This window comes from Lepidochelys olivacea, assembly GCF_965140295.1.
Source record: "Lepidochelys olivacea isolate rLepOli2 genome assembly, chromosome: 15".
Lineage (NCBI taxonomy): Eukaryota > Metazoa > Chordata > Testudines > Cheloniidae > Lepidochelys > Lepidochelys olivacea.
In genome coordinates this window covers 29,864,451-29,879,840 of record NC_140425.1, presented here as the reverse complement: position 1 = coordinate 29,879,840, position 15,390 = coordinate 29,864,451, and the positions used below count along the sequence as shown (strand labels likewise).

The 15,390-nt window shown below is 50.1% G+C and overlaps 2 protein-coding genes across 9 annotated transcripts in view; one reads left to right on the top strand and one right to left on the bottom strand.

Moving 5' to 3' along the window:
* Positions 1–15,390, bottom strand: part of TRAFD1 (TRAF-type zinc finger domain containing 1) — a 35,030-nt gene that overhangs the window by 19,303 nt on the left and 337 nt on the right. The window contains exons 1-2 of one of the 6 annotated variants that reach the window (XM_084649335.1): positions 14,518–14,664; positions 1,117–1,179 (exon numbers count right to left, since the gene is read on the bottom strand). The exons of 1 other annotated variant lie outside the window; for it this stretch is intronic. In XM_084649335.1, coding sequence (XP_084505461.1) covers positions 1,117–1,179; positions 14,518–14,540 — 86 coding nt within the window. In that variant the 5' untranslated portion in view covers positions 14,541–14,664. Of the gene's footprint in view, positions 1–1,116; positions 1,218–1,853; positions 1,873–2,957; positions 3,031–14,517; positions 14,665–15,390 lie in introns of those variants that run through there. 4 more of the 6 variants (XM_084649337.1, XM_084649336.1, XM_084649339.1 and 1 more) reach the window with 4 other exon arrangements.
* Positions 14,469–15,390, top strand: part of NAA25 (N-alpha-acetyltransferase 25, NatB auxiliary subunit) — a 48,404-nt gene continuing 47,482 nt past the window's right edge. For 2 of the 3 annotated variants that reach the window (XM_084649332.1, XM_084649334.1), the window contains exon 1: positions 14,786–15,171. In XM_084649332.1, coding sequence (XP_084505458.1) covers positions 15,114–15,171 — 58 coding nt within the window. In that variant the 5' untranslated portion in view covers positions 14,786–15,113. Of the gene's footprint in view, positions 14,488–14,785; positions 15,172–15,390 lie in introns of those variants that run through there. The other variant, XM_084649333.1, reaches the window with a different exon arrangement.

Sequence of the window (15,390 nt, the reverse complement as noted above, 5' to 3'; positions counted from 1 at the left end):
GCCCCCTGCCTGGGGCTGAAGCCCTTGGGTTTTTCCCCCTTCCCAGAATAATGGGGTTTGGGCCCCCTCACCTGCGGCAATGGGGCTCGGATGGGCTCAGGCTTCAGTCCCCTCCTGAGGTTGTGTAGTAATTTTTGTTGTCAGAAGGGGGTCGTGATGCAATGAAGTTTGAGAAAGAGGAAGGCAGAGGGCATCACCTCCATGGGGTGATGTCCCATACAAGGAGCAGGGAAAAGCCCAGAAGGGATGAGAGACTTCTATTAAGCCTAAATGGGTGGATGTTTCTTTATTTGGGCCTCTGAAGTTACCATGTAGTATAGATATTCTAAGCTTAAGAGAGCTGGAGAAATAATCCTGAAGAGCCCTGAGAGGGGAAACAGAGTAGAGTGCCTGAAAGGCTACCCCATGTCATAGAAGCAAAAATGGCAAATCAGACCAATTGCAAGCAAAGTACTTGAACCTCTCCCACTCTCTACCTATATCAACTTGATAGCAGAAAGTTAAAGAGGGAGTTTGACTTAAGGGAAAAAATGTTCACAAGAGCAGAAGTGAAGTCATCAGCCCCCAACAAGACAATTATTTTTACCCTCCCTGACACAAGATAAAAACCTAGCCCCTCCAAAAACAACAACAATAACCTTCATTCTTATCCCATCTGTTCCTAAGAACCCAACAGGCTGGGACATCAGCAAAATATTATATATGTATAACAAATGCAGAGCTATAATAAGCCACAAAAATTAAATCCTGTATATTTCAGCTTTCTTGAAACTGATTTTAAAGAATCATTTTAAAAAATGCTCTGAAGGAGAACCGATAGTTTTAGTTGATTTCTGCTTCTTCTAGGGTGGAGTAGGGGAGAGGAAACCACTACCAGCAGGTTCCATCAATATTATTCTGCTATTCTCAGGGTGACACAGCAAATTCTGAATATCAGTGAAGTACAAGAATATTTTCTATTCTTTTATGGTCATTAGAAAAAAAGTTTACATACCACTTGCTGCTTCCATCTCTGAAGACATTTGCCAGCAATACACATGTTTCTATGAGTTTATGTAGGGACACTAACAACAGACAATACCCTTGTGCTAACAGTGTCAGACATTTGTTTCTTACCAATTGCTGCACAGGTGGGTTTCCTGTTCATTAACTGCAGCCATATCCATATTCTTTTGAATGCTGGAGCAAGGGACAATTAAACATTTTCAGTTTCATTTCTGTTCATAAGAACAAATGCGATTATTCATTCTGCTACTTTCTGTTTCTTCAGATACTTTTGCATTAAATCACATAATCCATTATTATAAATCACTGCTTTCTCATCAAGCAGTCAGCAAGACTCTCCCATCATTTAGAAACAATTGTATTATTAAACATGGTTTCAAGCAGCTCTTAAGAGTGTAAAGAACCCCAGCTGGCTAGTGAGGATAATCACCTGCAGATGTTTTTCCTTGAGATGTGGAGAGTTTCTTCTTAAAAAAAGTTTTTATATATATATATATATACACACACACACACACATGAAAAATAACTCTGCAAAACTGTGGGCTGTTTATGGCCTGTAAAGCATAATTTATGCAATATAATTTATACAGCAAGACCTAGAATTAAGACAGCACTCAAAAGATCAACAAAAATATCTTCAGGAAGACAAGCCTTAATAAAGATAACTGAAAATTTTACTAGGAAAAGCCTTGACTCCTGCCCCAGGTGATCATATTTATTTGATATCAAAAACAATATTTAAATAAAAAAATAATAACATAGAATAGATGACATTCCTTTCAAACAGATTTTTTCCCGTGTATAAAAGCCAACTTGTAGCCAAAACACTGCTCAAGATTTCCAGTTACCCGAGAGAGAGGTGAAATGGGTAGGAGTTTGGTCTTCATAATCACAGACTGGCATTTCTAGCATAAAAACTGGCAGGAATAAAAGCAACCCACAGACCTATGCAAGCACCCCCAGAGGCCCCAGCGGGGTGTGGGCTGGGGGGGAGGAGGAGAGGGGCCCCAGCGGGGTGTGGGCTGCGGGGGGGGGGAGGAGGAGGAGGGGGAGAGGGGCCCCAGCGGGGTGTGGGCTGCGGGGGGGGGGAGGAGGAGGGAGAGAGGGGCCCCAGCGGGGTGTGGGCTGCGGGGAGGGGGGGGAGGAGGGAGAGAGGGGCCCCAGGGGGGTGTGGGCTGCGGGGGGGGGGGGGGGGAGAGGAGGGGGAGAGGGGCCCCAGGGGGGTGTGGGCTGCGGGGGGGGGGGGGGAGAGGAGGGGGAGAGGGGCCCCAGGGGGGTGTGGGCTGCGGGGGGGGGGGGGAGAGGAGGGGGAGAGGGGCCCCAGGGGGGTGTGGGCTGCGGGGGGGGGGGGGAGAGGAGGGGGAGAGGGGCCCCAGGGGGGTGTGGGCTGCGGGGGGGGGGGGGAGAGGAGGGGGAGAGGGGCCCCAGGGGGGTGTGGGCTGCGGGGGGGGGGGGAGAGGAGGGGGAGAGGGGCCCCAGGGGGGTGTGGGCTGCGGGGGGGGGGGGAGGAGGGGGAGAGGGGCCCCAGCGGGGTGTGGGCTGCGGGGGGGGGGGGGGAGGGGCCCCAGCGGGGTGTGGGCTGCGGGGGGGGGGGGGAGGGGCCCCAGCGGGGTGTGGGCTGCGGGGGGGGGGGGGAGGGGCCCCAGCGGGGTGTGGGCTGCGGGGGGGGGGGGAGAGGGGCCCCAGCGGGGTGTGGGCTGCGGGGGGGGGGAGAGGGGCCCCAGCGGGGTGTGGGCTGCGGGGGGGGGGAGAGGGGCCCCAGCGGGGTGTGGGCTGCGGGGGGGGGTAGGAGGAGGGGGAGAGGGGCCCCAGTGGGGTGTGGGGGGAGAAGAGGGGCCTAGCGGGGGGGAGGCGTTGAGGGACCCCAGGGCCCCCATGATGAGGGGCCGGTCTCGCAGTTCGCTGTGCCTCGCCCCCCTTCGCCCCCCCCGGCGGCCCGTTGCCCGACTCACCCGCTCCTCAGAAACCAAACACCGGGCCCCGCTTGCGCCCTGCTTCCTACCCGCCGGCTACACCCGCCTCCCGATTGGCCGACTGAGACTCGGCTAACGAGCTGATTGGTCGTAGCAGCCGCCGTTTACCGATTGACTAGGGCCCGCCCCTACCGCGGCCGGATTGGGTAATGCAGGGGTCACTGGAGTTAGGCTCCGCCCCCTCGTGATTGCCCCTCTCTCCTCTTATCAAAAAGGGCCTGGGATTGACCAAGGCTCAGGGTGAGCACATCAGGGATGAGAGGGGAGTGTCAGGACTCTAGGCAATTAAAGCAAATTAGTTTCCTGGGCAGGCCTTTAAGCTGCAGGGGAATGAACCGGAGGGAAGCTGTGCACCACTAGACAGACAATATTACACAGGTTCCAGACACACAGGCCTCTGAAATGCCGTAAGGAAGGCAGTCTCTGTTGGCAACTTTGAAAAACTAAATTCTAAATTGTCTATTCTTTGCTACAGCCCTTAATTTTTTCTGTTGGGGGGGTAGAAAAGGGGATCGTCTCTTTTTTTTAACTTTTGGGCAGGGTGGCTGGTTGTTTGGGTTTGTTTGTTTTCTGGCTGTGTGCGTTTGCTATGTAAATTGTGTTACGCTACAGAAATCTGACTTTCTTTGTTCGAAGCTGGTTTAAGATTCTGTTCTCATATGACATCCCCTTCAAGTATGTTCTGAGAAGGAGCCCATATACCTACCTAACTAACTACACTTGAGGTACAGTTATCCCCAAAAACAACAAGGAGTCCTGATGATCACTTTAGATAAGCTATTACCAGCTGGACAATGGGGTGGGAGGAGGTATTTTTTCATATTCTCTGTGTATATATAAAGTCTGCTGCCGTTTCCACGGCATGCATCTGATGAAGTGAGCTCTAGCTCAAGAAAGCTCATGCTCAAATAAATTGGTTAGTCTCTAAGGTGCCACAAGTACTCCTTTTCTTTTTAAGGAGTCTAGTGGCACCCTAAAGTCTAACAGATTTATTTGGGCATAAGTTTTCTTTCATCTAAAAAAGTGGCGTTTTACCCACAAAAGCTTATGCCCAAATATATCTGTTAGACTTTAGGGTGTCATCAGACTCCTTGCTGTTTTTATAAATTCTTTTAAGAGCAGGAAATTAGGCATGATGTCATGAGGAAGGGAGTAACATAGGAGTAACCCAGCATCAGAAAGACTTAATCTCCTCTAGACGACTTGAGGCATCTCTAAAAATAGAGTATAGCAACTTGACTTTTAGTCAGCTACAACTTATAATTTTAAAAAATCATTTCAGTGCTGATGAAAGTTGGAGGATTGTCAGCTCTGGAGAATGAAGTCTTCTGCTTATCCAAAGAACAGGGACAACATAATCAAGCTTCCCCTGCATCAGTTCAGGTTCTGTTACTGCTCTGCAATGAGGGTATCCGCTGTAGAAGTGTTTTTGTAATGAGGACATCTGCTTACTGAAAACTGGATTACGATGACTATCACGTTCATGTTACAGATTCCACCAAAAAGTCCTCCAATAATAGTGTCAGCTAGTCTGGACTGGATTTGTTCTGATCACCTAATAGTGAAACATTCTGCTTCCAATTATCAGTCCCTGAACCAAACAGTACCCCTTCTCTAAATCTAACTTAGAGCGGTTTTGGTAGCTATTTAGAACACTTGTGACAGCTTCTTTCTTCTGTGATTATAGCCTCAGAGTCATGCAGACTCCTGAAGTCTGAAAGCATTTTTGAGAGTATAAATAATAATAATAATTAATACATACTTAGCACTGATTATAACTTGGGCCTCGATGTGAGATTGAATTTCTGATATTGGACAATACTTATCTACAGAGTTGCAGTGGACAAGACTGTCAGTTATTATTGTGTTACATGGTTATTTACAAACTTCAAATTCAAATGATGAAGAATGAAAATCTGAGGCAATTTTTGAACTGTCCTACAGCTGTGTAAAGTGTGATGAGTGAGCTGTGTTAAATTTGGTGACAACAGTGTGATTTGATTTTTGGCATTTGGTGAGGACTGAAGACGAAGGGCAAACTTCACTGCTAACATAAGGAGAGGCAACTCAAGTTACACCACTGCTAAATTAGGCCCAGAAGCTGCTCCCTGTGTGATGCCTCATCCTTCATAGACTAATTTGTATGGAGGAGTAAATAATATACATACTTTACTAATTTACTGTACCTGAAAAGTGCCAGCTTCATAGCCCCAGAGGCTGAAATTCTCCCTATAACCTCCTACCAGATACATCCTGGGAGTAGCAGTGGAAGCTCCCCCATGCTGCTTCAATCTTAACTTGAAAAAACCATCTCTTGGAGTGAGAAGGAAGTTCAGATTCTGAACCATTCAGTCCTTGGACTCTCTGCTGAGAATGCCAACAAGTTAGCCAATCAGTGTCAATTATTTTTGCCACCCTGAAGCTAGAGGGAGCTCTAGAAGCAATTGTGCCTCAACCAGTGCTTCAGCAGAGCTCTGCAGAACACAGGAAATGCATGCCTGCTGGGAAATTTATGACTGTGCATCATGCTCTCTCCACATCGCAACTAGCCACTTAATTAGTGTGGCATGGGGAACACTGCCCTGGCCCCACCACCTCACTGTTCCTCTGGAAAGCCTAGGGTGCACTAACAAGGAACCATGGTGGCACAGAGACTGCAATTGTTCCTTGCCCCTCCACAGGAGACAGAAGAGCCAAGCCACATTGCCACCTTTCTCCTGTGTGGAGAAGGCCAAGAGGACCCACCGCAAAGGAAGAAACTAAGGCAGGGATGTTGCAGGGCTACCCCCCGCTATGAGGGGATGCTGTTACAAGGTACAATACAGAATAAGAGTAGCACATAGCTGGTACTGTTAGAATGCTTTACAGAAAAAAAAATGGTTACTTACCTCTCGTAACTGTTGTTCTTCGAGATGTTGCTCATGTCCATTCCAATAGGTGTGTGTGCGTGCCACGTGCACGATCGCCAGAAGCTTTTCCCTAGCGGTACCCGTCAGGTCGGTTGTGGAGACCCCTAGAGTGGTGCCTTCATGATAGTGTATATATGTCCCTGCCGCCCCACCACCTACTCAGTTCCTTATTGCCGGAGTACTCCAACAGTGGGGAGGCGGGCGGGATTTGGAATGGACATGAGCAACACATCTCGAAGAACAGTTATGAGAGGTAAGTAACCATTTTTTCTTCTTCGAGTGATTGCTCAAGTGCATTCCAATAGGTGACTTCCAAACAGTTACCCTGGGGGAGGGGTCGGAGTTCACCTTGCTGAGTGCAGGACTGCCCTACCAAACCTAGCATCATCCCTCGCCTGCTGGGTAATGGCGTAGTGGGAAGCGAAGGTGTGGACTGAATACGGTTGCAAATGTCCTGGAGAGGCACCTGCGCCAGGAAAGCTGCGGACGCCGCCTGCGCTCTGGTAGAGTGCACCGTAATCAGCGGGGCTGGAACTTTCGTTAGGTCGTAGCAAGTCCTGATGCAGGACGTGATCCATGACGAGATGCGCTGGGATGAGATTGGGAGCCCCCTCATTCTTTCCGCAATAGCAATAAAGAGCTGTGGTGACTTACGAAATGGCTTTGTGCCTTCAATGTAAAATGCTACAGTCCGTCTAACATCTAAGGAACGGAACATGCGCTCCCTGTGAGTGGCATGGGGTTTCAGGAAGAACACAAATAAAAATATGTCCTGGTTCACATAAAACTGGGAGACAACCTTAGGCAGGAACACAGGGTGGGGGCATAGCTGCACCTTGTCTTTATAAAATACCGTGTACGGAGGTTCAGAGGTCAGTACCCTGAGTTCAGATACCCTCCTAGTGGAGGTTATAGCCACCAGGAAAACCACCTTCCAGGAAAGGTAGGAGAGAGGGCAGGTAGCCATAGGCTCAAAGGAGGGCCCCATGAGTGAGGACAGGACCAGGTTGAGGTGCCAGAGGGGGACGGGCCAACATACTGTAGGAAAAGTCTGTCAAGGCCCTTAAGAAACCTGCTCACCATGGGATTACCAAACACTGAACTCCCTGCCATTCCCGGGTGGAAGGCCGAAATGGCCATGAGGTGTATCCTTAGGGATGATATTGCTAACCCTTGGTGCTTGAGATCTAAAAGATAGCCCCAATTCCCCTTATTTTGGGCTGATTGCAGCTCAGTTCCCCTTTGTCAAGACCAAATGGAGAAACGCTTCCACTTAGCCAGGTATGTGGCTCAAATGGAGGGTTTCCTACTCCCCAGCAGGACCTCCCTAACCAAGTGCGAGCACTGAAGCTCAAGAGGGTTCAGCCATGGAGCTTCATGCCATGAGGTGGAGTGACTCCAGGTTGGGATGCTGTAGACGGCCGTGGTCCTGTGAGATTAGGGTTGGACAGAGAGGGAATGCTACTGATCTGTCCACTGAGAGGTTCAGTAAAATGGTGAACGAGTGCTGGCGGTGCCATGCTGGTGCTATGAGAATTAAGGAAGCCCTGTCCTGATGAATCTTGAGGAGCACCCCGTGTATGAGGGGAATGGTGGGAACACGTACAGCAGGTGACCCGTGCATGACAGATGAAAGGCATCCCGCGGTGGAGCCTGGGCTGTGGTTCAGGAAGGAGCAGAATCTCTGGCACTTCTTGTTGCTCTGCGTCGCAAACAGGTCCATATGGGGAGTGCCCCACCTCTGGAAAATTGAGTGAGTGATGTCCGATCTGAGGGACCACTCGTGTGCATGGAACAAGTGACTGAGGCAGTCTGCCAGCTCGTTCTGTACCCCTGGAAGATGCAATGCCTGCAGGTGTAAGGAGTGCGTGATACAAAAGTCCCACGGCGTGAGAGCTTCCCGACAGAGAGGAGAGGAAAGAGCACCACACTGTATTGAACATCACTGCAGTATTGTCCATGAGCACCGATATGCACCTGCCCTGCAGACGAGCCTGAAACACTTGGCATACCAGGAGAACTGCCCTCATTTCCCTCACGTTGATGTGCAGCGATAGCTCTGCATGGGACCAGAGGCCCTGGGTTCTGATATTGCCCAGATGCGCTCCCCAACCGAGCGCCGAGGCATCTGTGACAAGGGAAGCGTGGGTTGGGGTTTTGCGAAGAGTACTCCCACACAAACCAGCTGTGGTTGCAGCCACCATTGGAGAGAGTGGAGAATTTGAGGCGGGAGGGTCACAATTGAGTCCAGTGGATCCCTCTCCCGTCTGTGCACCTGGACTAACCACGTCTGGAGGGGCAGGAGACGCAGCCTGGCATGCTGTACCACGAACGTACAGGCCGCCATATGCCCCAGCAGTCTCATACAATTCCTGGCTGTAGTTGTGGGGAAGCGGAGGAGGGTCTGGATAATGTCTGTGAGTGCTTTGAAACGCAGTTCTGGAAGGAACACCCTCGCGCACGTGGAGTCCAAGAGAGCGCCAATGAACTCTATTGTTTTGTGTGGGGGTCAATGTGGACTTGGGCTCATTCAATACAAGTTCCAACCTGTGAAACGTAGCCCGGGCCAGGAATACATGGTCCACCACGTGTGCTTAGGACTTGGCCTTGATGAGCCAGTCGTCCAAATACAGGAACACTTACACCTGGCAAAGGGGAACACCCTGAACTGGTAGTAGTGGCCACTGACCACAAATCTGAGAAAGTGTCTGTGGGCTGGAATAATAGCAATGTGAAAATACGTGTCCTTCAAGTTGAGGGTGATGTACCAGTCTCCCGGATCCAGGGAGGGAATGATGGTGGCCACAGAGACCATGCGAAACTTCACCTTTTTTATGTATGTGTTGAGGTCTCGTAGATCCAGGATAGGCCAAAGCCCGCCCTTGGCTTGGGAATAGGGAAATAGTGGGAGTAGAACCCCTTGCCCCTGAATTCCTGAGGAACCTCCTCTATTGCCCCTAGAGCTAGGAGTGATTGTACCTCTTGTAAAAGGAGTTGTTTGTGAGAGGGGTCCCTGAAGAGGGACGGGGAAAGGGAGTGGGAGGGAACAGAATTGGATAGAATATCCCGCCCCCATCATGCTGAGGACCCAGCGGTCTGACACGATCTGAGACTAAGCACGGTAGAAGAGGGAGAGCTGATTCACAAAGGGGGGGGGAAGGATCCAAGAAGGTGACTGGTGCACCGTCCTCATGCGCATCTTCAAAGGTTGGGCTTGGGGCCGGGGGGCTGTTTGGTCGAACCCTGGCCTTGGCCCAAGGAGGATTGCGGTGGGCACCTCCTGTTATTTCTGCCCCTCCTCCTAGGTGGATCCCACCTAGGGGGCCCCAGGTAGAAACGGGATGGGGGCTGAGGTCTAAAGGGCTTTCTCTGAGGCACTGGGGTGTGTAGCCCCAGAGACTTCAGAGTTGCCCAGGAGTCCTTCAAGCTATGCAGGCGCGTGTCCGTATTTTGACGTGTGCCCTCACAGTCAAAGGGGAGGTCCTGAATTGTATTTTGGACCTCAGGTGGGATCCCTGAAACCTGAAGCCACGTACTGCGCCTCATAGCGATGGCAGTGGCCACAGTTCTAGCTGCAGAGTCCGCTGCGTCCAGGGCTACTCGGAGGTTGGTCCGAGAGACCACTCTACCCTCCTCAAGGAGCGCACCGAACTCCCTGCGAGAATCAGCCGGGATTAAATCCTGGAACTTAGCCAACGAGCTCCAGGAATTGAAAGCGTATCAGCTAAGCACCGCCTGCTGATTTGCTACCCGAAGCTGGAGCCCCGCAGTTTAATAGACTCTACGGCCAAAGAGATCCAGCTTCTTGGCATCACGTGACTTAGGTGCGGGGCCTGGTTGACCCTGTCGCTCCTTCTGGTTTGCCGCATCAACCACCAGAGTCCCCGGTTGGGGGTGGGTAAACAGGTGCTCATAGCCCTTTTGTGGCACAAAGTAGCATCTCTCGACCCCTTTCGCCATTGGTAGTATAGAGGCTGGGGTTTGCCAGAGCATCTTCGTGGTGTTCTGAATTGTCCTTAAGAGGGGCAAAGCTACTCTGGAAGGACCCTCGGGGGTGAGGATGTCCACCATCGGATCTGAGTCCTCCATAACCTCCTCTGCCTGGAGGTTGAGGTTAACTGCTACCTTCCTAAGCAGGTCCTGGTGGCCTTTGGTATCCATTGGTGGTAGAGTGGTGGAGGTACCTGCCACCGCCTCGTCCAGCGAGGAGGAAGAAGAGGTTCTCGGGACAGGGTCTTCCTGACCCCAGATTCTCTGGAGTCGGGGTCACTTGTGCAGGTCACTTGTTGGCATAGGTTTTGCACACCTCTCGCACACTTTAAACCCCTGCGACCGAGGCATGCCCCGGCGCCGGGGAGAGTAGAACTGGGGGAAACCCCCCGAACTACGCTAAACTAATCTAATCTATAACTATTAACAACTAACTAACAACTATGTACACCAGAAATAAGGGAACCACTAGGTAAGGCACTTGCAAAGCAAGAGACTAAGCTGTTCCAATGACCATCACGGGCGGTATGAAGGAACTGAGCAGGCGGCAGGTCGGCAGTGACATATATAAACCACCATGAAGGCGCCACTCTAGGGGTCTCCACAGCTGACCCATCGGCTACCGCTAGGGAAAAGCGTCCGGCAATCGTGCATGCAGTGCGTGCACACACCTATTGGAATGCACATGAGCAATTACTCTGAAACCTGTCAAAGAAGAATGTCTCTTAGGAAATCACTTAAACTTTGGACATCATATTTGGATTAAATGCTGATCCTGTATTCAGTTTCATCAAATGTAGATCCTGTTTGATTTGTTTTTCCCTACAAATGTTATTACTAACTTCTTTTCTACCTATTCTGTATTTTTTTTTTCCTAGATCCACAAGTATTGCCAGATCAGGACAGACATGTGGCCCATCTAACTCAATATTCTGTCTCAGGCAGTGGACCAAGTTTTAATTAGTGAAAAAGAAGATGACCTTATAGATGATCTCAATGTTTAGAGGCCCATGCTCCAGAGTGAATAAAATATATGTCACTATAGAATTGTGACATTTAAGATGCTGGCAGCATCTAATTGATGGGTTGTTTTGGTTTGGGTTTTTTTTGGTCAGCTCTTACACTGTAAACATTTATATCGGGTATTTAGCTGCATACCCTACTGGGCATCCGAGTTTTAGATCCTGTGACATTCATAGTGGGTACTGTTTTGTTTTTTTCCCAGCTCCAGGCAATACCTAGTCACTTCCCTTTTGCAAACATTGGTCAGACACATACCTTACAAAACATTAGATTATTTTTATGGCCTTGATTTAAAGGAAAATTGTGTCCTTTTAATGTTAGCTGTGGAACCAATAAAATTTTGCCTGGAAAGTTGCTAAAAGCCTCTTATTCTGCACTGCTGGAAATCCAGTAAGTGAGAATGTATAACGTGCAGTCCGTTTACCACTACAGAACCATTATTATAAATGGTTGTGAATGAGAAAGTGGTATTACTTCAGACTTCTTTATAATTCAGTATTAAACTACTTACAACACTGATGTTTCTGATCAGCAAAGATGCTCCTAAGTATGACTGAATCTATGTTATTTGAAAGGGCCTCAAGGACATCTGAAAAGCAGTTTAAAGCAATTACTGTCTCTTCCCAGACTGTGCAGGCTAACACAGACTGAAGAGCTGCAGAAAAGTAGATTCTACACTGTACATATTATCAAACTCTGCCACTGATTTTGTTGAGAATCAGAACTTATGTTTAAATTAGTCTCATCAAGTGAAAGTAGTTTCTAATAACAAAATCACTAACCTTTTATGTTTACCAAATTAATTTCAATTTATACACAGTTCCTTTAATTGTGAAGAATCCTTGTGCATTAAATAAATATACTTCATATGCTCTTTACACAAACTATAATAAAGAGCCTTATTAAGCTTGCAAACCCAGTCACTCAAAAGTTTGGAAATTACAGAAGTAATGTTGCCTGTGATGGATTTGCTGTGGGGATGAATCAGAGTAGTGCAGTGAAGGAGACTCTTGTCTGTAGAACCCCTGCTTCATTTATTACAGAAGTTGGAAGATGGCTGCCTCTTGCGGGTACTGGGGGGATGGGTGAGCCTAGGCTTGCCCAAAACTAAAGGCTCCCCCCCTCCCATGAGGGGATGGAACCACATATCCCAGATACCAAGTGATTATGGGGTCAAGAAATGAAAAAAATAGGAATTGCAGTGCAGGTCAAAGGTTGAAAATCAGTGTTCTGGGTGGGGAGTGGATGAGGCAGAGGATCGCAGGAACAGACAGGATGCTCAGGTGATTAAGGCAATTGAATGCTGTGCTGCATTCTATCTGTGTCTCTACCATCAAGGAGTTCTTGTGTGAATGATGCTAGTCAAATTGTTTAAATCAAACTCAACAACTGGTCTCTAATTAATGACAGGTTTCAGAGTAACAGCCGTGTTAGTCTGTATTCGCAAAAAGAAAAGGAGGACTTGTGGCACCTTAGAGACTAACCAATAAATTGGTTAGTCTCTAAGGTGCCACAAGTCCTCCTTTTCTTTTTGGTCTCTAATTGTGTTTCTGACTTTCTAGGTACTTGACTTCGGCTTCTGGGCTCTGATATGCAGGAGTGCAAGTCAAAGGGAGCTTTACTTTGAACATCTAATGTATTGTGTTAACATAAACAAGTCCTAGATGTCTCAAACTGGGTAAAATTAGTGGATGCTTTTGACCTTAATCTCTCTGTGCCCCCATATCCCACCTGCAAAATGGGGCTAATACTCCTCACAGAGATGTGGGAAAATTCATTAATATTTCTGAAGCACTCCAATACTATAGTGGTGAGTCCATAGAAAAGCCCCTGAGGAAACTAATGATTGTCTTCAGAGCAGGGTTTGAGTAGTGTGCAGTAAACATGTCATGGAGCCACACAGCGAACAACAAGGGGAAAACAAAGCATTGTATTCCTGCTTGTTAAGCAGAAAAATAAGAGTGTTCTAGCAAACAGCACTGGACTAGGATGTTGAAGACCTGTGTTCTATTCCAGCTCTGCCAGTGGCCTGCTCAGTGACCTTGGGAAAATCATTTCCCCTCTTTGTGCCTCAGTTTCTCCAGCTGTTAAATGAGGATAATGATGCTGACCTCCCTTAAAAAGTGCTTTGAGATCTGCTGATGAAAAGTGCTATATAAGAGCTAAGTATTAAGTGATCACTGAACGAAGCAGGAGTCCTGTGGAAAAAATAGTATGTGATCATGTCATTAAACTGTATTATAATTTGACCTCTTTAAATGCATGCATTAAGGCTGCACAGGCAACCTTTAATTCTGGCATTTCCTAATTTTTGAGAGCTTGAGCTTAATTTTTTTATGTAATTTTTATGTATGTAACTTCCTAGCTTTTTAAAAAAGCAAACTGAAAAACAAATTCTATCCCATGGTATTACATTGGCTGCCCCATAAGTCTTAGGTTGGAACCTTTAGTTATACTATGGTATAATGGGTAGCTGATAGCAGTAGTAGGTTATCATCCTTGATGTGGCCCAGCTCTGGGAGGATGAGACATTTTGCCAGTGGGTTTCAGATACTAGCTGACAGCTCAGGAATGTTGAAGAATATTGAGACTCAGGTGGGAAGAAAGGAAAGTGTGCCCCCTAGAACAGGGATTCTTCTGCTCTTTCCCCCATATGTGACCTCTTCTGCTCCATCTCCATCCTGTCTTGCTTCTGTCTCATTCCCACCCCAAGCTCCTTGTCCCAGTCTCTGCTCATCAGGCTTCTTCTCATCCCAGTGTCCCTGCCTTCAGCTCCCTGACCCTGTTCTCCTTGCCCAGTCCCAGGCCCTCATACAATTTCTCTCCCCTACCTGTCTCTCATGTCCTCCACATACCTTGTCCCCACTGTCTCCTATTCCCACCCTCTGTCCCTGTGCTACTTGTCCAATATCAGTGGGGATATTGGACATATATATCTCCTATTCGCACCCTCTGTCCCCCTAGCTCCTTGTCCCAGTCTCTTTATCGAACATTCCCAATTCTCACCCTAAATAGTAAAGTTTGGCAAAATTATAAGCAACTGAGAACAGGGTCTTACAGTGGGAAGTGGCAAGCAATTATAATAAGAGATAGTACGACCAGCCCTACCTGCAATACCCCACTTTAGTCTTTCAAAGTGTTGTACAAACATTAGCTACTGCAATTAATATATTTAGGGCTCATTTAACCAGCCACTAAATGTAACAATGGCCAGACTGGGTCAGACCAATGGTCCCTCTAGCCCAGTATCCTGTCTTCTGAGGGTGGTCTATGGCAGGTGCTTGACAGGGAATGAACAGCACCCGACAATTATCAAGCCAGCCGTCACATTGTCCACTCCAAGCCTCTGCACAGGACTGGAGAGTGGATGACAGTAGAAATCCAGCTCTCTGTTGAATGCAACATGCGGCTGGCGGGGAGCTGAAAAAGACTTTATCCAACTCAAACAGGAGAAGGAAGTGAGCTAGGAGGAGCATGATTAATAAGACTTTGCGTTTTTCTACGCTTCTCATGCAAAACCCTCGAAGTGCTGTGCAAGGAGCAGATAAAACTGGCAGGGCTCCCTCTTGAAGTACTAGCCCGATGAGGTGTGGGTGCGCACCCAGGCCCCGGCTTACCAAGGGGGGTGGACGGAGAGCATCTCCCCGGCTGGACATGGCCATGGGCCTCCCAGTTACTTCAGGGCCAGGCGGAACAAGCCCCTAGGGGTCTGGGTTGTCGCCCCAGGGCTGGTGTGGAGCTCCGAGCCGGCAGCCCGGGCCGCGGAGAGGGGGCACCACCCTGCAGCGTCGGGCGAGCTGCGGCCCTGTCTCCCGCCACGCTGCGGGGGGACGGACCTCGCAGCAGGCCAGGGGCGGGAACGGGGGGCGTGTGGCGGGGCCCGCGCAGCCCCTGGGCTCCCGTGGCTGAGCTCAGCGCGCCGGGCCGCGGCGGGGGGGATATCGCGGCAGGCCCAGCCCCGGCAGCCGTGAGGCGGCGGCTATCCCCGGCTGGCGCGATCACCGCAGCCCCCGGGCTCTCTCGCGGGACACGGCCCTGGGCCGGTCACATCGCGGGAGGGAGAGTCCGGGCCCGGCGAGGGCGAAGGCCGCGGCCCGGGAGCGTGAGGCCGCCCGGCCGCCTGCCAGACCCGGCCTCCTCACCCGCCCCCCGGGCCGAGCCTGGCCGGTCCCGCCGGCGCGGCGGCTGCGCACTGCGGTTCTGCGCTCTCATCATGGCGGCGCGGGGCCATGTGCAGGACCCCAACGACCGGCGCCTCCGGCCTATCTACGGTACCGACCCTCGCCCCGGGGCTGCCCCCGTACCGCGGCTGGCACCCGGTCCCGTCCCTGTCCCCCTCCGCGGCCCCGAGCAGGCCGCGCCGCAGCCACGGCCTCGCGTGGTTCCCTCCGCCGGCTGCGCCCCGCTGGGCCGGAGGCTCGGCCGGGAAGGGCTAAGCCTCGCCCCCCGCCCCCCCGAGCGCCTGCCGGGGAGCGGGGCTCAGACCCCGG